This window comes from Mesoplodon densirostris, chromosome 1 (genome assembly GCF_025265405.1).
Source record: "Mesoplodon densirostris isolate mMesDen1 chromosome 1, mMesDen1 primary haplotype, whole genome shotgun sequence".
Taxonomy (NCBI): Eukaryota; Metazoa; Chordata; class Mammalia; order Artiodactyla; family Ziphiidae; genus Mesoplodon; species Mesoplodon densirostris.
The window spans coordinates 75,081,648-75,103,714 of record NC_082661.1 but is presented as its reverse complement, the minus strand read 5'-3'; the positions used below and the strand labels follow the sequence as shown (position 1 = coordinate 75,103,714).

The following is a 22,067-nucleotide window of genomic DNA, read 5'->3' as shown; positions in this document are numbered from 1 at the left end:
CACAATCAGTACTGTTGCATCTACCTATATATCCCTCTCCCACCCTCAGGCCTCTCCCATCACTCCCAGAGGCTACCACTGTTTTCAGTTTTGTATTCATTATTCCCTGGCTATTTTAAAACTTCCTATTTCAAAATAATTTAAAACACAGAAAAGTTTAAAGACTATTACAGGGTGGTCACGGGCGCGCAGAGGCCCGGTCGCGGGCTGCTAGGCCATGCCGAGCGGAGTGTGCAGCCGGCTCGCCTCAGCGCTGCGGGGCACACGCGCACAGCCGCCAGCGGTCGCCCAGAGGTGTGTGCACGCGTCGGTGTCGCGGCCGTCCCCAGACCAGAGCGAGAGGACAAGGGAACCGCCCCACGCCTTCGACCCAGCGCGGCTGGAGTTACTGGTGTGCCCATTCTCCAAAAAGCCGCTCCGATATGAAGCATCGCCAAATGAATTAATTAACGAAGAGTTAGGAATAGCCTATCCAATTATTGATGGGATTCCTAATATGATACCACAGGCAGCTAGGATGACACATCAAAATAAGAAGCAAGAAGAAATGGAGCAGCATTAGATCACACTTGAAAACGACAACACACACAACTAAATTTTCTAAATACCACCCACCTTTTAAAAAGTCAGAGTGGGGTTTGGGGTTTCCCTGGTGGTGCAGTGGTTGAGAGTCCGCCTGCCGATGCAGGGGAGACGGGTTCGCGCCCCAGTCCGGGAGGATTCCACGTGCCGCGGAGCGGCTGGGCCCGTGAGCCATGGCCGCTGAGCCTGCGCGTCCGGAGCCCGTGCTCCGCAATGGGAGGGGCCACAACAGTGAGAGGCCCGCGTACCGCAAAAAAAAAAAAAAAAAAAAAAAAAAAAGTCAGAATGGCGGTTAATAAGTGGAAGAGAAGAATGTTTCTGTCTCTTTCTACGTTGACTGTCCTTATTCCATTGGTCTCATTAGGGCTGTTATCCTCGGCCTCTGTGGAAGAAAACTTCCCACAGGGCTGCACTAGCACAACCAGCCTGTGTTTTTACAGCCTGGTCTTTCCGATTACCATGCCCGTTTGTGTGTTCTTCCGCCTTTGGAATTGGATGGGTATTAAACTCTTCAGGCATAATTAATACAACCAGAGCCAAGATGGTATATCCTAATGACATGCTTGAGTGTCTGTCTCTGAAAGCTCAACTACATGGAAATACTGGACACCCACTTAATTTGCAAGAAAGATGCTTTGCCTACCTTCTGTCAGAGGTTTAGGACTATGGGAGGCTTAAGCTGCGGAGGCTTCTTTATTGTACTTTGGTTCTGCCCTTGTTTTTTGAAGGTTCTCATTTATACCTGGGGTATCAGGAGAAACATTTCAACAAAGTGTCTTGTTGGAAATTAATAGCCCCAGCCATCATCTGATGACTTTATTTCTTATCCCATTTATAATTAAAAGTTACTAATTTGAAATCTTATATGTTTATTTTACATTCAGAGTCTGGTAAAGTCACATGTTAAGGATGACTGAAATAATTCCAGAGGAGCTCTGTTGGAGTAGTTGCAGAGAAATGTATTTGAACTAATGTGGTATAAAACTGTAATAAAATGAAAACTTCATGTATTTGCCAAAAAAAAGAGACTATTACAAAAAATTTCTGTATACCATTCACTAAATACAACAGTTGTTATTATTTTACCACATTTGTTTTCTTGTTTTGTGTCTCTATGCATATGGTTGTTGTTGTTGTTATTTCTGAACCATTTGAGAATAAGTTGTAGATATTACACCTCTTTGCCTCTAAATACTTGGGTGTATGTTTTCTAAAAACAAGGACATTCAATTATCAAAATCAGAAAATTAACACTGATGCATTACTATATTTAACCTATAGCCCATTTTCAAATTTCACCAGTTATCCTAATAAATATCTTTTGTAGCCATTCTATTCCACCCCGCAAGCCCATCTCCCCATTATAGGATCTAGTCCAGGATCACATATTACATTTAGTTGAATGGCCTCTTCAGTCTCACTTAGTTTGGAACTTCAGTCAATCTTTGTATTTCTTGACCTTCACATATTTGAACAGTTCAGGTCAATTATTTTGTAGAATGTCTGTCAATGTGGGTTTTCTTCATGATTTTCTTCATGGAATGTTTTTTCAGTTAGACTTAGGTGATGACCTTTTGGCAGTAATACTGTGTGAGGCTGTGTCCTTTTCAATGCAACACTCAGAAAGCATATGGTGTCAGTATTCTCCATTTTTGGTAATGTCGACTTTGTCTACTTGGCTATGGTGATCTCGTCCAGGTTTATCCTCTCTAAAAGCACTATCTTCCCCTTTGTAATTAATAAGTAATTTGTGGAGAGATACTTTGAGCTATGTAGCTATCTTCGTCAAATTTCAACCCAATAGTTTTGGCATTCATTGGCAATTTTGTCTGAATCAATTACTGCTATACTAGTGCTAAATGGTGATTTTCTACCTTATTTCTTCTACATGAGATTCTCCTATAAGGGAGAAGTTTTCCTTCTTCCTTATTTATTTATTATCAGAAGAAACTCATCTATTTATTTAATCTCAGTATAAACATTCCTCACTAATCAGCATTTTCCCCTCTGTCATATGTCAAGTTTTCATATGTTCTCGGGTGTTTCTTGGCTTTCTCTTTTGTTCAATGATCATTTGGCCTTCTCTGTGCCAAAACAACACTATCTCAATTATTATGGCTTCATCATTAGTTTCAATGTCTGGTTGACCAAGTTTTCTCCTTCAATAAAAATTGAAAAGTGCCTTGGATAGTCTTCCTTTTCCATGTAAATATCAGAATCAACTGTCATGTTCCACAAAACCTCTGTTGATATTTTAATTAGGATTACATTAACTCTGCACGTAAATTTGGGGCTAACAAATTTCTTTAAAAAAAAAATTGAGCCTTCCTTTCCATGAACATAGCATATTTCTCCATTTACTTAGGTCTTCTGAGTGTCTTTTGATAACATTTTATATTTTTTTCTGTATAGGCTTTATATATCTTTTATTAGATTTCATTTTATTGTTTTTTTTTCTTTTCTTTTTTTTTTTTTTTTTTTTTTGCGGTACGCAGGCCTCTCACTGTTGTGGCCTCTCCCGTTGCGGAGCACAGGCTCCGGACGCGCAGGCTCAGCGGCCATGGCTCACGGGCCTAGCCGCTCCGTGGCATATGGGATCTTCCCGGACCGGGGCAAGAACCCGTGTCCCCTGCATCAGCAGGCGGACTCTCAACCACTGCACCACCAGGGAAGCCCAGATTTCATTTTAGATATCTATTTTTAAGCTATTTAAATGTAATCTCTTTCTAAATTATGTTTTCTATGTGCATGTTGTTACAGAATTGTTTTCTGAATACTTGTTAAATTTTATATAAATGCAACTGAATTTTGCGTATTGATCTTATGATAAATTCTTATTACTTCTAATAAGCAGTCTTTTAGATTTTTTTACATAGGCTATCATATCCTTTTTGAAAAAATGCAGTCCTTTGTCTTCCTTTCCAATCTTTTTGTCTTTGATTTCTTTTTTGTCTTTCAGCGTGAGATTAATAAAATGGGCAGGGAACCATGCACAATGCTGGGTTGTTGCTTCATTACCCAGAATCCATCGGAGTCCCCACTACAGTTTGGGACCATCTAGTGGTGATCGTCCACTGCAGTTTACGTATTGATGGGAAGGATTCAGGGTCTGCAGCTGACTGGACTTCAAGAAAGCACCAGTGATTCCAGGAAATGCTGGCTAGTTGGCAATAGTTTTGTTGGCCCAGTTTGGGAATACTGAGTTGGTAGATCACTGTGCTAGCAGGATTCAAACTTCACCTCCCCTCTGGCTTTTGTGCTATTTTCCTGCCAGGCTCCTCCCTTCACCCCCTGTCATATTCCATTCCCCAAGCTCAGAATAAGAACTTTACTCTCCTTCCTTCCTACCACCTGCGGCGTTTGGTGGTGGATAGGAGCAAATCCTTCATTCTATAATCTCAGAATTCATGATATCCTGGGTGTATTTTCACAGGATTTTACTGTATTTATTTATGTTTCCCCCCTCCTTCTATTATGGTAAACTTCAAAAGGTTGAGGATTTTTATATTTCATTCTAGCCGTATGTATGATAGAAGAGTTCCTAGCATGCAGGAACCCAAGAACATTTATTAAATAAAATGAGCAAATGGACACTGAAATCTTCCATTATGTGGTTAATTTCTTCCTATAATTATATCAACTATTGCTTTAAATTTTTAAGGTTTTTTTTCTAATCAGATGCATACAAAATTAAAATTGCTGCAGCATCTTGATGAACTCAGTCTCTCTTAATAATGTTTTCAGTGTTTTGCTTTTTATATTTTGGTCATGAAACCTATTTCAAGGCAGTGCGCTCAGAGGTCCCACGGATCTGTGTCTTGCTTCAACAGTGTTTGGACGGAACAGACCCAGGGAGGCCCCTTCCTCCAAGCCTCCGACCACCCTCCATCTTTTTTCCAGTGGTAACTTTCAGAACTAGCCCCTCAGTTATCCTCGGCCTCTGGAACCAGCCAGCACTGTTTTTTGAACTTAATTCCTTATTACCCATCAACCAGATTCCTCAGAATTATTCCATCGAGGTGGAGGCCGCCTTCACCCACCTGGTCACCTTGCATGGGCCGGCCTCCTACACCTACCTCTCTCTGGGCTTCTATTTCCACCTCAGCTCTGGAGGGCTTGGGCCATGTTTTCCGCAAATTGGCTGAGAAGAAGCAGGAGGGCACCCAGCCTCTCTTGAAAATGAAAAACCAGCGCAGCGGCTGTGCCCTCTTCCAGGACGGGCAGAAGCTATCTCAAGATGAGTGGAATAAGACCCAAGACACTATGGAAGCTGCCATTCTCATGGAGAAGAAACTGAACCAGGCCCTTTTAGATCTGCTTGCTCTGGGTTCTGCCCACGCAGACCCTCAGCTCTGTGACTTCCTGGAGAGCCACCTCCTAGATGAGGAGGTGAAACTCATCAAGAAGATGGGCAACCACCTGACTAAATTCCGATGGCTCTCTGGTCCCCAGGCTGGGCTGTGCAAGTATCTCTTCCAAAGGCTCACCGTCAAGCATGACTAAGAAGGAGCCTCTGGAGCCCAGCGGCCTTTGAGGAGCCCTCTGGTGCCAGGGCTTCTGCCTGAAGCCTCTCTCTGCAGCCACTAAGCAGTTTTTTGACCACCCTGGAGCCCTCCCCAAAGCCTTGGACCAAATGGAAACAATAAAGCTTTTTGTAGCAATAAAACAAAACAAAAAACTCCCCCCCAAAACAACCCCCCCCATTTCAATACTAACATGACAACAAGCTTTCTTTTGGTTACTATCTGCCACATATGTCTTTTCACTTACTTTTACTTTCAACCTTTTTATGTCCTTATGTTTTAAAATTTTTATTTTTTTTTAATTTTTGGCTGCATTGGGTCCTCGTTGCTGTGTGCGGGCGTTCTCTAGTTGTGGCGAGTGGGTCTACTCTTTGTTGCGGTGCGCGGGCTTCTCATTGCAGTGGCTTCTCTTGTTGTGGAGCACGGGCTCTAGGCGCTCAGGCTTCAGTAGTTGTGGCACAGGGGCTTAGTTGCTCCGTGGCATGTGGGATCTTCCCTGACCAAGGCTCGAACCTGTGTCCCCTGCCTTGGCAGGCGGATTCTTAACCACTGTGTCACCAGGGAAGCCCCTGTCCTTACGTTTTATGTCCCGCTCTATTAAACAGTATTTAGCTGGATTTTTAAAAATATAATTGTACAATCAGTCATTTAACTGGTGAGTTATTTTCTTTAACCTAGTATACCCGAAGTATTAGTTCAACCAGGTACTCTTTTAAGAACTTTACTTTCATTAACTCATTGAACTCTCATTTTACTGATTAACCTTGTTTTACGGATTAGGAAACTGCAGCAGAGAGAGGTCAAAAAATTTGGCCAAGGTCACATAGCTAGGTAGATCTCTGAGCTGGGATTTGAGCTTGGGTTGTTAACTATAATATAAAGGAGGGATAAAACCAAAACGTTGTTTTTGGCAAAAGAAAATTTTATTTTTGCTATTTTTTAAAATAAATTTATTTATTTTGTTTATTTTTATTTTTGGCTGCATGGGTCTTCATTGCTGGGCGGGGGCTTTCTCCAGTTGCGGTGAGCGGGGGCTACTCTTCACTGCAGTCCACAGGCTTCTCATTGCCGTGGCTTCTCTTGTTGCGGAGCACAGGCTCTAGGCATGTGGGCCTCAGTTGTTGTGGCGCGTAGGCTCAGTAGTTGTGGCACATGGGCTTAGTTGCTCCGCGGCATGTGTGAATCTTCCCAGACTGGGCCTCGAACCCATGTCCCCTGCACTGGCAGGCAGATTCCTAACCACTGTGCCACCAGGGAAGCCCTTGCTTTTTTTACTGCTAGTGATTTTCAAGTTTTTTCATGTAGTACTTGGCTTTTTGCATTTCTTCTCTAGTTTATTTTTCATATTCTTTGTCTATTTTTTTTTTTTTTTTTTTTTTTGTGGTACGTGGGCCTCTCACTGCTGTGGCCTCTCGCATTGCGGAGCCCAGGCCCTGGACGCGCAGGCTCAGCGGCCACGGCTCACGGGCCCAGCCGCTCCACGGCACGTGGGATCCTCCCGGACTGAGGCACGAACCCGTGTCCCCTGCATCAGCAGGCGGACTTCCAACCACTGCGCCACCAGGGAAGCCCTCTTTGTCTATTTTTATCTTGGAGTCATAAATGATCTTTTGTATTACAAGCTCCTTGCCCTAACCACAATAACATGTTTTTTTGTTTTTTTTTTTGTTTTTTTTTTTTTTGCGGTACGCGGTCCTCTCACTGTTGTGGCCTCTCCCGTTGCGGAACACAGGCTCCGGACGCGCAGGCTCTCAGCGGCCATGGCTCACGGGCCCAGCCGCTCCGCGGTACGTGGGATCCTCCCAGCCCGGGGCACGAACCCTCGTCCCCTGCATCGGCAGGCGGACTCTCAACCACCGCGCCACCAGGGAAGCCCCCATGTGTTTTTATTTAATAAATTTTTCATTTTACCAGAGATAATTTCCCAGTTAACATTTTAATTTCCTAAGGAAATTTAGGAGAGTTATACAATTCCCTTTTCAAAGAAAACATGCCTCTGCTCTCCTTCATCCTCACTATCAGGAAATTCTCAGCTATTATTTTACAGTTCCTGAGCTCAAATTTCCATAAGGATAACATGGAGAAAGAAAAAAAGAAGCATATATTCTTCTGTTATGTATATTATATAAAATATCATTTCAGGATGGCTATAAAATTAAATTAAAATATACTAGATATAACAAAGAACTAAATCTATTTAATATGCCATAAGCATATGGTATAATGAATAAATGGACACAACTACTATTTGCGTTATTTTAAGGAAAAAAACAAAATTAAAAAAAATTTTTTTAAAGGTAGAGATTAATGATCATGCAAGATATAAAAAGGAATACTTTATTTTCAAGAATGAGCCACTATAGAGATCCTTTATGGAGAGATCCAAAGTCTTATTTGATTTTTACAACAAACAAACAAAAGTTTAAGAAATTAAAGAATCGTGCAGTCCCATTTTGAGGCTCCCAACATTTGCCGTGGTCAGAAACTGTTTCCTGGGAAAACAGCACAGTTTAGGAAGGTTGCCATCTAGTGTTCACTTTTAGAATTGGTCCCACAAAATTAGTGTAACCTAAACAGATTATTTCAAAATGTAGTTAGAGGAAAACATAGGAAAAAACACTCTTTGACATAAACCACAGCAAGATCTTCTTTGATCTACCTCCTAGAGTAACAGAAATAAAAACAAAAATAAACAAATGGGACTTAATTAAACTTAAGAGCTTTTGCGCAGCAAAGGAAACCATAAACAAGACAAAAAGACAACCCTCAGAATGGGAGAAAATATTTGCAAATGAAACAACAGAAAAAGGATTAATCTCCAAAATATAAAAACAGCTCATGGAGCTCAATATCAAAAAAACAATCCAGTTAAAAAATGGGCAGAAGACCTAAATAGACATTTCATCAAGGAAGACCTACAGATGGCCAAGAGACACATGAAAAGATGCTCAACATCACTAATTAGTAGAGAAATTCAAATCAAAACTACAATGAAGTATCACCTCATGCCGGTCAGAATGGCCATTATCAAAAAAGCTAGAAACAATAAATGCTGGAAAGGGTGTGGTGAAAAGGGAATCCTCCTACACTGTTGGTGGGAATGTAAATTGATGAAACCACTATGGAAAACAGTATGCAGGTTCCTTAAGAAAACTAAAAGTAGAACTATCATATGACCCAGCAATCCCACTACTGGGCATATACCCTGAGAAAACCATAATTCAAAAAGAGTCATGTACCACAATGTTCACTGCAGCACTATTTACAATAGTCAGGACATGGAAGCAGCCTAAGTGTTCACCAACAGATGAATGGATAAAGAAGATGTGGCACATATATACAATGGAATATTACTCAGCCATAAAAAGACACAAAATTGAGTTATTTGTAGTGAGGTGGATGGACCTAGAGTCTGTCATACAGAGTGAAGTTAAGTCAGAAAGAGAAAAACAAATACTGTATGCTAACGCATATATAAGGAATCTAAAAAAAAATGGTACTGATGAAACTAGTTGCAGGACAGGAATAAAGAGGTAGACACAGAGAATGGACTTGATGACATAGGGTGGGAGGGCAAAGCTGGGGCAAAGTGAGAGTGGCATCGACATATATGCACTACTGAATGTAAAATAGTTGGCTGGTGGGAAGCAGCAGCATAGCAGATAGGGAGGATGGGAGGGAGGCTCAAGAGGGAGGGGATATGGGGACATGTGTATGCATATGGCTGATTCGCTTTGTGTGCAACAGAAACTAACATGGTATTGTGAAGCAGTTATACTCCAATAAAGAACTATTTTAACAAAAAATGTAGTTAAGATCTTGACTCTTTGAAATTGGAGCCAGAGATCAAGAGAGAGTTTCCTGAGGTAACTGAGAATTTTTTAAAATTAAGGAAAGAAAGGAGGAGGTTACTAAAGATGTGTGTACATACGTGTGAGGACCACAATGAATGAGGATAGACAATGGAAAGAGAAAATGTCAAATGCCCAGGACTCTTTAGGGAGAATAAAGAATGTGAGAAGGCTGAGGGTCAAATCTTTGAAGCAGTAGAAAAAATAGTGAAATTAGTCTTTGAAATGTATTAGATGGGAAATTTAAAAAATAAAATGTATTAGATGTTTACAACTTTTGAAGGATTTCTGTTTTAGATAATAAAAAGTTACCATTTATTGAGTAGTTAGTGAGTACCAGATATTCTAAATGCTTTGCATGTAATACATACTTAACTTCTGTAATTACTCTGTTACCCCCATTTTAAAGATGAGAAAATTGAGGTACAGAAAGGTTACAAAGGTGGTAAGTGGCAAAACTTTGTCATTTGATTTTTCTAAACCAAGAGGCTGGTTCCAATATCCATGCTCTTAACACACATGCTATACACTTCCAACCAAAATAAGTACAGAACTTGGTCTGGGGTCACCATATAACATTAGATAGAAAGTTTAGTCAACTATCCAAATAATGCTGACAAAATCTTATTATTTTTAGTATCTGGATCTGGTGTTTGAACTGATAAACTCATCTAACAATTGTTCAGTTTTCCCTTTTACATCTGGGCTACGTTTTTGATAAACTTTCGTACATACATGTTTAAGGAGGAAAAAAAAAAGACATTTCCTAAGGAATATTAGACAGCTCAGAGAATCTTTGGAGAACTAGAGAGCCAGGTTTGGAGGCCATGCAGTCAGAAACAATGCACAAACCACGTTGAGAGACGGTGCCAGTAAAGGCTCCAGTGAAACCAGACACTGCATTACACACCACTCACTGTGGACATGAGGTGCCAGGACTTTCACCTTCTGACCATGAAAGATAATGTCTCAGAGGCTACCTGTGCCCCCAAAATGGATTTCCTGCAGCCCCGTCTTGCCATGTAGCTCATTTGTGGTCTGACGTCTCTAGTGGGTGTGTGAGATTGGGGAGCCTAGGTTCTGTGCCTGCAGCCTAGCTGTGAGTGAGTTGGGAGAGTGAGCTTTCTGACTCCTGCTATGTGGAGGTGGATCAAAAGGCAGGAAATTGGGGCTTCCCTGGTGGTGCAGTGGTTGAGAGTCTGCCTGCCGATGCAGGGTACACGGGTTCGTGCCCCAGTCCGGGAGGATCCCACATGCCGCAGAGCGGCTGGGTCCGTGAGCCATGGCTGCTGAGCCTGCGCGTCTGGAGCCTGGGCTCCTCAACGGGAGAGGCCACAACAGTGAGAGGCCCGTGTACCGCAAAAAAAAAAAAAGGCAGGAAATTGTCTAGACAGGGAAAGGGTGGTGGTAAACCAGAAAAAGCACATAAAGGGAATCCATTTTAAAACCTCAGTAGTACGAGTCTTTGACCAGTTGTTCTGTTGGTACATTTCTCTGAGACCTAGTTGTCATTTCCATAGTTCTTATAGTCTTCTTGAATTTATTTTTATTCTCATTGGATAAAAACTCTCCCTTGTCTAGAAATCAAATGACTATCGAGCACAAATATGTGGACCCCTCACCCCACCTTGCTGTCTACCTTTGAAAGAAAGAAAGAAATTAAGCAGGTTGATATGAAGTTGTTGCTTGCCAAGTAGTTATTCCTCCTTAGGCTGGTCAAAGAATCCCCAGTTTTCCTCAGTGAATCATCCCTTCCCCCTGTCTTTCCCTATAGTTTCTGTGGGGACAACATCCCCTACTCTGCTGCTCCTGCCCAAGTTCCAGAAGACTTAGGCTCAGTTTGGCCAATCAGAACATACACATACCAGCCCTCCTCCCCAGCCGTGTGATTAGTTCTAGAATAGGCAGGAAAATTGTCCAGGACAGACTAATGAGACTCAGTCTAAGGATATTTCCCAGAATGACAGACTTGCATCTCCTGGCTCCTCTCTTTCTGCTGTGGTTGCTAGGCTAGGACACAACCCTGAAGCTGTTGTTGACTAAACTGATACTCCTTGATGAGCACTTTCCTGAGAGTAAAATCGACACAGTGGAAAGTAGAGACAAGAGATAAATAGACATAGTCCTAATATCCCTTGAGTACCTAGAACCAGCTGTGCCTGAAGCTTGCACTGCCTCTGGACTTCTCAGTTCCTTACACCAGTAAGGTCACTTTCCGCTTAAATCCATTTGAATGTCTTCAGTCACCTGCAACCAAAAGACTCTTGACTCATTTTATTGTTTAAATAAAATAGTTAATTACTACAGATTTTCCTCTAATAATTCTGATTAACAAACATTTATAGTACCTCTAGTTTGATGTCCAAATAAAAAAAAACTTGGCCTTGTTTTTATATAAGTGTGTATATGCCACACATGCACATGCACACACAAACACACACAGAGTAAAGAAAAAATGGAGTAAATATATCAAAGATTTTATTCATCTTGGTTTCTTTCTCTTTAGATAAAATGACCTTTTTAGGATTTGATGAGAGAGAAAACATGCATATATTTTTCTATATTTTTTTTGCTCTATCCAGGTTTTCTCTTGAATGCAACAGAGAATTATTTTGCTGTTTCTTGCATCCCAGTGTTTGGAGGTCAGCATGAGTTTAGCTGCATTAATTTTGTTTCTTTTTAACATGCTGGCTTCACTCTCCTCAGGTTTGACCTTTCAATTTCTTTCCTACATCTGACCATTCCAGGTTAAATGCTGGGATGTACACACACATTTAATAGAGGAGTACTGTAAGTTCAGGCAGACTTTCATCTCTCTGTCTCCTGTAAGAATTTATGAGCGCTTTCAAGTAACAATAGTACCCTACTTTACTTTGTTTCATCTTTTAGCTTTCAGTGCCTAGTTTTAACTGTCCTTCCTCTTCTAATCATAAATCAGATCCCACTGTACTTATCTTAAGAGCAGCTGTTGTATTGAAGGGAACAGATCAGTATCACTAATTTAAATCTAAATTTACTTTGGAGGAAATAGTTCATTAAAGTTACTGTACCTAGATATATCAAGAATCTAGTTCTCAAGCTGTATTTCTGCATAAATTATGAAATGAGACATAAATGAGTGCCCTGGAGAAACTATAGACATAAGCACTGTCTTAGTCTGTTCAGTTGGTTGTAACAAAATTCCCCAGACTGGGTGGCTTATAAAAAACAGACATTTATTTCTTAACAGTTATGTATGGAGGCTGGGAAGTCTAAGATTAAGGCGCCAGCAGGGTTGAGTTCTGATGAGAGCCCTCTTCCTGGTTCATAGCTGGTGTCTTCTCACTGTGTCCTCACATATTTGAAAGGGCTAGGGAATCTCTCTGGGGTCTCTTTTATATCCCATTCATGAGGATTCCACCTGTGGAATTAAATGAGGAAGCTCAGCTAAAACTGGAATCAGGACAGGCCTGTAGGGGGAGCTCTCACATCCTGCCATACATCATCAATCATCCCTTCAACTAGGAGGAGACTTCTGCCTATATTTCCAACAGGAAGGTGCCTCTACCATCCAGTAGGAAGAAGAAAACTCTCTGCCCCATGACAGCCCAGCCAATCTGAGACAGTGGCAGCCCAACGAATAAAAAGCCTCCATACTTTGGACTCCAATGGACTCTTTGGTTACCACAGCCCCTCCCAACTCCCACCTTTCCCCTATAAAGGCAAGTTCCCCTTCCCTGTTCTCTGGATTTGCCTGTGGTCTGCCATGGTTCACGTATCCTGGATTGCAATTCCTCTGCTATTTCTGAATAAACTCAGTTTTGCTGGTAATATAACTGGCTATTATGTTTTTAAAGTTGACTACCCTTATGACCTAATTACCTCCCAAAGAAAGGTCCTCTCTCCTAATACCATCACTTTGAAGTTTGGATTCAAAATATGAATTTGGGGGCTGGGGACACACAAATATCAAGTCCATAGCAAACACTATGACACATTGGTTTGAAGAGCAGAAGCTTTGTCTCTGAGGCTCCATGATGCCTTCCTTTCTTCTACCTTTTCTTTTAACAACATTAACTTTGTGTTTTATTGGACTTAGTGTTATTAGTGTGTCTTTTCATATTATCTTGAAATGTGTTCTTATAATTCCAAAATAAAAATGTACTCTTAAATGTTGGGATTCTTGTTCTACAACTCTTGCTTTCATGAATTTCATGTACTAAAATATCCAAATGGAATAATTTTTGTGTGACTCTCTGGAAGTCATGCCCAATAAAGTTAACCAAGAATACAGCTTTTATGGAAGGAGTGAAGAGCTTGATTTGGGATCCTGTGCATCTTATGTTGCTACATTGCTCAACCTAGAAAGGGGCAAATCCTAAAATGGGGACGATTTTTCAGTATTACAACATAGTAACACAGCATGGGCTTCTGACTGGCTTGTGTGAAATGACCCTGTGGGTTTCTCAGAACACCACCTCACAAAAACTCAGACCAGTATGACCTACCTAGTATCCTGGACATTGGGGAGAAAAGAATTAGGGGTGAGGGGAGGGCTGGGTGGAAGGGAAGGGAAAAGGAGGAGGAGGAGGAAGAAAGAAAGAGAACTGTGTTTAACATTTCATTGTCTTAGGGCAAATCCTGAGTATCCCCAAGCTTGTAAATAACAGGATAATGTTCCCTCACTGAAATTAGGACCTTGTTTTTATGTTATGAATTTATAATTTCCTAATTGCTATTGATATTTGTTGCAACTTAAGACAAGCAGATATTCTTGTAAATTAGATTTGCCTATTATAAACTAATGGATGTCTCAGGTTCAATGCAATTTTTGCTTAGTTCCTTATTGTATGAAAGTATTTTAGTTTTGTTTACTGTAAGAAATATGCATAATTAAATTGGCTTCTCTGTGATTAAATATTTCATAACTTCCTTTATTTGATTTGTAATTTTTACTGATAAAGTGGCTATTTTCAAAAGTAAATGAAGGTAAATGATTGTAGTGAACAGTGAAATTATTTAAGTATTTGTAAGTAAGTATCTAATGTATTTCCTCTAAAATGGGTCATTTCTGAAGCAAACACATGTTTATAAAAATAGTTTAGGCACAATATATTAAGTTTATGCAATATTTTTTTCCAAAACAGTTAATATACTTTTTGTTAACCTACTGCTGTTTAAAAAAATTACTTCAAAACTTATTGGCTTAAAACAACCATAACTTTGTTATGCCTCATAGTTCGTGGATTGGGATTTGGCTGTGGCTTGTTGATTTCACTACTTGGACTGGACTGGAATGTCCAGGATGGCTGCTTCACTCACATTCGTCACTTGGGCTAGGATGGATTGAATGATGGGTCTTACTGGAATGGCTCTCCTACGGTCAGATATTTGGGGCTTTGGTTCCCCCTGCTGGCTGCGTTCCTTGGTCTTCTCCAGATAGCATTAGAACCCCTATTTCTCCATGTGGCCTCTCTCTAGTTCTTCTGGCAAAGTAGCTAGACTCAAGTTGTCAGGTGTAAGCCTGGAACAGATACACGGTCGCTTCTGCCACATTCTGTTGGCTAAAGTAAATCCCAGGGTCAGCATGAATTCAGGGTGGAAGAGAACTACACAGGGTGTGAATACCAGGATGAGCAGTTCATCAGGGGAGAGGAGGTACCTTGTAGAGTTTAGCTACTTCCGTCCATGTGTCCCTTGATGGCATCATTTCCTGGATCCTCAAGGGTAAAACTGAGTATTTCTCCGGATGTATCCTTTATGTTATCTGAGGCTTAAGAAATGCCTTTCAGGGCTTCCCTGGTGGCGCAGTGGTTGAGAGTCCGCCTGCCGATGCAGGGGACACGGGTTCGTGCCCCGATCCCGGAAGATCCCACATGCCGCGGAGCGGCTGGGCCCGCGAGCCATGGCCGCGGAGCCTGTGTGTCCGGAGCCTGTGCTCCGCAACGGGAGAGGCCACAGCAGTGAGAGGCCCGGGAGAGGCCACAGCAGTGAGAGGCCCGCGTACAGCAAAAAAAAAAAAAAAAAAAAAAAAAAGAAATGCCTTTCAGAAAAAGAGCACTTAGTTAAGCAATTTGGGAGACAGTAGAAATGATAGCCCTTCTCTTGGGTTTATAATGGCTTACTAAAAACATTAAGGATTTTGCAGTATAAAAATATATTTACTTTGTTTAACCTGGCATTTCCCCAACATTTAAGTGCATAGAACTGTGCCTGGCACTTAGTAATCACTTATAAATATTTGTTGAATGAGATTTATCCCTTTTTCACAAAACATACATGTACATTACAAAGAATTGGTGTTTCCAGGAAAGAACTTTTTGAAAAGAGTATGTGATTCTGGGTTTCCTCTTGATCTACAACCCCCATCTAGGTGCTACCTAATGAATTAATTGTTGTACTTTAGTATGACCCTATCTCCTGGTTGCAGGCGACTAGACTCGCATGGGCACCTGACTCAAAGGCAGTTGTCTACAGGCTGGCTAGCAACTTGAAAGATAGCCTGGCACAAGAGCTTTCACCAAAAGTAGTCTAAATTGGATTGTGATCGGCAGAGCAAATTAGATCCTGTCACTTGGGTAGTTTGAATGTGGGAAAGTCAGTCAGTTAGTTGGCCGGGGTAGGAGCAGTAGAAGCAGAAGCAGAGAACACATGAGTTTCCATTGTACACAACCCTAAGTTGCTGTTTCTTCATGATCCTGGTTTTGTGGCTGCTGAAAACACTTCCTATTTCCCTTTCTTCCCCCATCTTTAGAATAAAACCCATTAACTGTGGTAGCCCAACTATGTCCCTATTTCTTACTATCTGAAAGAGTCTAATATGTGATGTCAGAGAGGCCTGATGCTCTCTTATTCAGAATAAGAAAACACTCTATTCAATTATCTACTCAGGGAAGAAGTGCCACTATGACACGCTCTCTTCAGAAGCCTGTAAACACAGTGGGAACTGCTACTAGTGGCGCCAATAATAGGTAGAATGGTAGGGTAGGCTGGCACACAAATTGCTCAGGAAGTTCTTTCAACTGTTGTAGGAAACTCTTTGGTTAATAGTTACAGAAGAAACAATGAACAAATACTGATGTATTATTATTAACTAAAGCCCACAATTTATTCAGATTTTCTTAGCTTTTACTTAATTCCTTTCTATGCTCCAGGTTGCCATCCAGGATAGCGCATTGCATTTAGTTGTCATGTCTCCTTAGGCTCCTCCTGGCTGTGACAGTTTCTCAGACTTACCTTGTTTCTGATGATCTTGATAGTTTTGAGTACCAATCAGGTATTTTGTAGGTTATTCCTCTGTTGGTATTTGTCTGATGTATTCCTCATGATTCGACTGCAGCCATGGGTTTTTGAAGGAGGATCACAGAGGTAAAGTGTTATTTTCATCACATCACATTAAGACTGCATACCATCAACATGACTTATCACTGTTGATGTCGGTCTTGATTACCTGTTTGAGGCAGTATTTGTCAAGTGTATTCACTGTAAAGTTGCTCTTTTTCTCTCCGTTTCCATAATGTACATTTGGAAGGAAGTGTGCACAGCTCATATTTAAGGAGTGGAGATTTATGGTCCCTCTCCTTGAGGGTAAAGTATCTACATAAATTATTTGGAATTCTTCTCTATGGGAGACTTGTCTATTCTCCCATTTATTTATTCATTCAATCATTTATTTATATCAATATGGACTCACAGATATTTATTTTATACTTGTGATAATTCAATTCTACTTTATTTTGTTGCCCAAGTTGTTCCAGCTTTGGCCATTGGCAACTCTCATTTGGCTCTTGTGCCCCTTTGACAGAACCACATGAATGTGGTATTTTGTTATATTCTGTTTGGTTTTGTTGTTGGTTTTTGTACTTCCTTACATCTACAGGGTGTCCCAGGCTCATCTCATTTATTTCTTAGCTAGTCCTAAGATCAGCCATTACTCCAAGGAACCCTGGTTAGTTATTGGAAGTGTCATTAGAAACCAAGATCTGGGCATTAGGTGCTCTTGTTACTATGAGTGGGGCATTGTTTCTCTTGAGTCTTCTCAGCTGACAGAGCAAAGAAATATACATGTGCATATCACTTACATATATACACATATCAATAATATTTCTATATATAATCATCTGTATCTATAATAATCTACACATGAGTTCTTACGAGTGTCTGCAATTCTAATCCATTACCAAATGAATCATTCTAGCCTCTCCTCAACCCCTACCCCTTGCTTATCTGAATCCCACTCCAACAGTGAGAAAGTTGGCTCTCACTCTGTGCCATCCATTTACTTAATTGTTCGATTCCATTGTACGTGTACAGTAGCATCAGAATTGTTAACCGGTACACTCCTGGGAATGACTTTATCAACTAGAGTACAGTGCTTATGTGAAGTTCCTTTTGCATTTGGTTTTACAGATCCCATTCTTCCAAACTGACTTAGTTCAGCACCCACTTCCCTTTAGTGATGCTGTAAAGAAATGAAAAGGATGGAGAAGTAAATTTACAGATTAAAATAGCCTTAAAGACATATCATACTTTTTAAATTGGTAAGAATTAATTACAGTATCTGGAGATGTACATTTAAATGGTGAAACAAACAAACAAAAAAGCAAAGAAGTTATGACTATAACAGTAACCACATAAAAAGTAACTTCCACCTCTGGGCAGATAAAGTGTCAGAGATTGGATGTACTATCCCACCTGAAACAGGTAAAAAACCCAACAAAATAATATGTGAAACAATGATTTTCAGACATTAGATACCAGGCAATGCAGGGCAGTGAGATGGGGAAATAAACAAGGTAAGCCCTACAATTGCCTCAGCTTACTACCTGGAGAGAGTTTTGAGGCTACAGTGCAATTTACATGAGGGAGAAGAAATTAAGTTGAGACCCCAGGAGCAAACGAAATTTTACTCTTGTTGTCTGAACAGGCTTAGTGAATGGTGAGCATTTGGGGATTTAGCACACGAGAGAAACATATTTGCTCTAGGGTGTCAGGATTCTTCTATTTTTAAAAAAATAGTCTCTATTTTTAGAACAATTTTATATTTACAGAAAAACTAAGTAGATGGTACAGAGAGTTCACAAATACCCCACACCCAGTCTTCCCTATTGTTAACATTTACTGTACCGTGGAAGGAAGGGGGAACCCAAGCAGAGACCAGGAGTCCCCCTGAGTTAAGGAGATAGAGCTGGGAATCAGAGAGACACAGTGGAGTGCAGGAGAGGAGACAGCTACTGCAGAGAAAGCTCCAGGTATGGCAGAATGTCCACCTGAGCATAGGCAAGTGAGGAAATTAATGAAAGACAGAGAAAAACACCACCCAAAAGGAGCACAGGGGAAAATGCCAGGAGCTCACACCTGCAGAAATAGATAGCATTCCCACTGACTAGAGTAGAAAAACTTGGCTTTGGGCAAAGTATTCAAAATCATGTTCTGAGTGGTAAGGCACACTTAGTCATAGACTAAAGGCTGCTTGGGTACCACCTAATGATGCTGAAAACAAGACTTGAAAGTATCAAACTGTTTCCAAGTAACTTAACTGTGACCCAGGATAAAACTCAAGAATATTTATAGGAATACAAAAATATGCAGCATTCAACAAGGTAAAATTCACACTATCAGGGGTCTAATAAGGAGGAGGGAAGAAGTGGGGGAAAGGAGGAAGCTATGACACATCATGAGAAAAAAATGAATCAATACACAAAGGTGTAAACACAAATAATAGAATTAGTATATAAGGATATTAAACAGTTACATTACATGCATTCAGACAGGTAGAGGAAAGACTTCTCCTGTTAAATGGAGGCATAGAAGACATATTTGTTTACAAAGACCCGTGTTGAACTTCTAGAGATGAAAAGTGAAATGTTTGAGATGGAATATATATATATATATTATTCTTAGTAACAAGAGAACAAACAGTTCAGTTAGAAAATGGGCAAACGATCTGATCAAACCCTTAACCAAGGAAGATATACAAATAGCAAATAAGCACATGAAAAGACATTCAACATCAGTAGACATTAGGGAAGTGGAATTAAAACCACAATGAGACACCATTGCATACTACAATCATGACTAAAATTGAAAAGACCAGCCATACCAAGTGTTGGCAAAGATGTGGAACTACTACAATTCTCATACACTGCTGGCAGGAATGTGAAATTGTACATCCACGTTGGAAAATGGTTTTGGCAGTTTTTCAAAAAATTAAACATATACCTACCGTATGGCTCAGCCATTCCTCTCCTAAGTATTTACCCAGGGGGAAAGAAAGCATATGCCCACACAAAGACTTGTATATGAATGTTCATGGCAGCTTTATTTGCAAAAGCCCAAAACTGAAATTACCCAAACATTCATCAACAGATGAATAAACAAATCATGGTGTATCCTTGTGTTGAGAGTTTAGCTAAGCTACTCAATGGTATTGCTGTTTCAGCATTATTTTGTGTGGCTAAGAGGCTTTGTGGGGAGAGGGGACTTAAACTGACACTAGCTCCATCATGCAAGTATATGTCCTAGAAAATAGCCTGCAGAGCCACAAGCAAGTGAAGATTTCTGAGGTGACTCCCCCAACAGGCCCTGTGATCAAGTCTTCCCTGCCTCCCAAGACCTTTCCTTGTGTGCCTCTTAAATAAGACCCCCTCACAGGGCTTACCAAAGCTGCATTAATTTTGGTTTGAATTAACCAATACAATACAGTGTTAGCCCCAAAGCACTCACCCACAGACCCTAAAAAAGGCATGTGCCCCCGGTCCTGCCTCTCTCTCTGCCTGCACTCTGCTTTGATCTACCAATGTGACCCCTCAGGGTGTGCCATGTACTTTGTTCAGGACTTGTGAGTAATAAACTTCTCTATTTCAATTTCTCTTGTCGGTAGTGGAGCCACAGCTCACCATCCAGCACCCTATGCTCCACTTCACAAATGTGATTTGGTCAAGTCATAACAACATACAATGAAATATTAACCATCAATAAAATGGAATGAACTATTGATACACACAGCAACATGGATGAATCTCAATAATTACGGAGAAGAATATGTGCTGTGTTTGGTGATGTATCCTATTACTTACTACTTAGCTACTTTAACACACAGAAATTATTAACACAATGCTTTACATATAGTAAGGTACTTAAAGACAGTTTGCGGTTTTGATTAAATTATTATTTACATGTATAGCTGACACACAAATTAAGAACCTAGAATAATTTTAGAGGAAGAATCCTTTGAGATAAATGTATCCAACTGCCCCCCCCCAGAAGTTATGTGATTTCCCCAAGGTCATACGGGCAAAGTAGAAAACGTAGATTTCTAGCAAGTTATTTCCAGTCACTCTGAAGATCTCCTCAGAGTTTTGAATAAGCCATAATTTTAAAATATAATCTTTTTTTTAGTAACTGGTCTTATGCAATTCACTATTTGGGGGGTTTTTCTAAGGAAAAAAAAGACAATGTTAACCAGAAGGAAATGCTTCAGATGAAATTAAGTGATGTTTCAAGGATTCTTTCAGTCCTGTTTCTTTATTCAGTCAAAGCCCCCTAGTGGAGAAGCTACGCCTTTACATACCTTCATATATCTTCACACATAAAATGTGGAGAAAATGGAACCACCTTGACTAGAGGGGTCATTTTCTCTACAGACTGACTTAGAAATCTTCTGGCAAGTCCCAGAGACTTGAAGGGAACTTTCCTGAATCTATGGTGATTCCTTCCAGGTGGAAACCAAATATCCGTGACTGCTTCCAAACCATCACACCAGTTTCTCAGCTGGTGGGTATTTAATGAGGGAGTGTGGAGGTGAATGAGATCCTAATGACCATTTACCTCTGGCTTGTGTGGCATCTTTTAAATTCTCCCAGATGAACTTCTGGATATTGGAGACTGATGCTCCAGTATTACCAAGGTAAATGACTTACAATATTACCAAGCTTACTTACCTATTATTCTCTTACTGAGAATACCTGTGTACCCAAAGGGTTAAAATACATGTTGCTCTGGGTTTCCTAATTTTTATAATTCCTCAGTTTAGCTTAAAATATTTAATTTTTTCTTTTCAGTTTTTTTTTTTTTTTTTTTTTTTCGGTATGCGGGCCTCTCACTGTTGTGGCCTCTCCCATTGGGGAGCACAGGCTCCGGACGCACAGGCTCAGCGGCCATGGCTCACGGGCCCAGCCGCTCCGCAGCATGTGGGATCTTCCCAGACCGGGGCACGAACCCATGTCCCCTGCATCGGCAGGCGGACTCTCAACCACTGCGCCACCAGGGAAGCTCTCTTTTCAGTTTTTATGATGTTTGAAATATACAGTTAAATTACAAGAGAGATCTTAATGCCTAAGGTTAATTATTTAGTTATAGATATTTAGGAATGCCCATCCATTATTTAGAGCAATAGTTCTCAAAGTATGGTCCTCTCTCACTCATGGCCTTGCTTCATACTAAATGAGGAAATAAAAACCTTCAATGGAAATTCCCTCATCTTTCCACTACCTATACAAATGGACTGGCATCTGTGCACATCCTCTCCTTTTACTTTATTTTGCAGGAATTACTTACTGCCCATTAAAGGCCCATCTTTACTTATGCTCTGGATTCTCAGCCGCAAGGACCTCCATCCATCAGTTACCCTCTCTCTCTGTTGGATCATTCTCATCAGCATACAATTTACTCTAGTTTTTCTCCTTTCTTTTTAAACTATCCTATCTTGATTCTGTATTATCCTTCAACTATGTCCCATATCTCTGCTCCTTTTTTCAAGCCAAACATCTTCAGGGCTGTTCTCACATGCTAACTTCATTTGACTTCTATTTCACTCTTTCCAAAAAAGTTTTTTTGTATGTGTGTCAAAATGATAATATCCAAATAGAGTCAAATAATTCAATAAGGAATTTTAAAACAGAGAGCAATTTTCCTTCCCTGGAGGCAACCACTCTTAAGTCTTTTAGCAAATTCTCTTGGTATATATCTCCATATCTTGAAACAATGGGTGTATTGCTATTCTTGGTCTTTATGTTTTAGACAATATCTCTTGTTCTCTCACTATGGAAAATGAGGATTTATCTCTTTCCTCTCCTATTATCATCACACGCACACACACACACACACACACACACACACACACCCCAACACA

General features: G+C 40.5%; 2 protein-coding genes and 1 pseudogene across 2 annotated transcripts; all 3 read left to right on the top strand.

Annotated features, from left to right (window-relative positions):
* Positions 1-217: 217 nt before the first annotated feature.
* LOC132483147 (protein preY, mitochondrial-like) lies at positions 218-562 on the top strand. Its single transcript, XM_060088400.1, has one exon. The coding sequence runs from the start codon at positions 218-220 to the stop codon at positions 560-562; it is 345 nt and encodes a 114-aa protein (XP_059944383.1).
* A 332-nt stretch (positions 563-894) lies between these two features.
* Positions 895-1,107, top strand: LOC132483137 (phosphatidylinositol N-acetylglucosaminyltransferase subunit Y-like). Its single transcript, XM_060088394.1, has one exon. It carries the CDS (start codon positions 895-897, stop codon positions 1,105-1,107), a length of 213 nt encoding a protein of 70 aa, XP_059944377.1.
* Positions 1,108-3,570: 2,463 nt separating this feature from the next.
* Positions 3,571-5,085, top strand: LOC132488241 (ferritin light chain-like; annotated as a pseudogene).
* The last annotated feature ends 16,982 nt before the right edge of the window (positions 5,086-22,067 follow it).

Excerpts from the sequence above, each read along its gene's own strand:
- LOC132483147 (XM_060088400.1), top strand. The coding sequence starts at position 218 with ATGCCGAGCGGAGTGTGCAGCCGGCTCGCCTCAGCGCTGCGGGGCACA.
- LOC132483137 (XM_060088394.1), top strand. The coding sequence starts at position 895 with ATGTTTCTGTCTCTTTCTACGTTGACTGTCCTTATTCCATTGGTCTCA.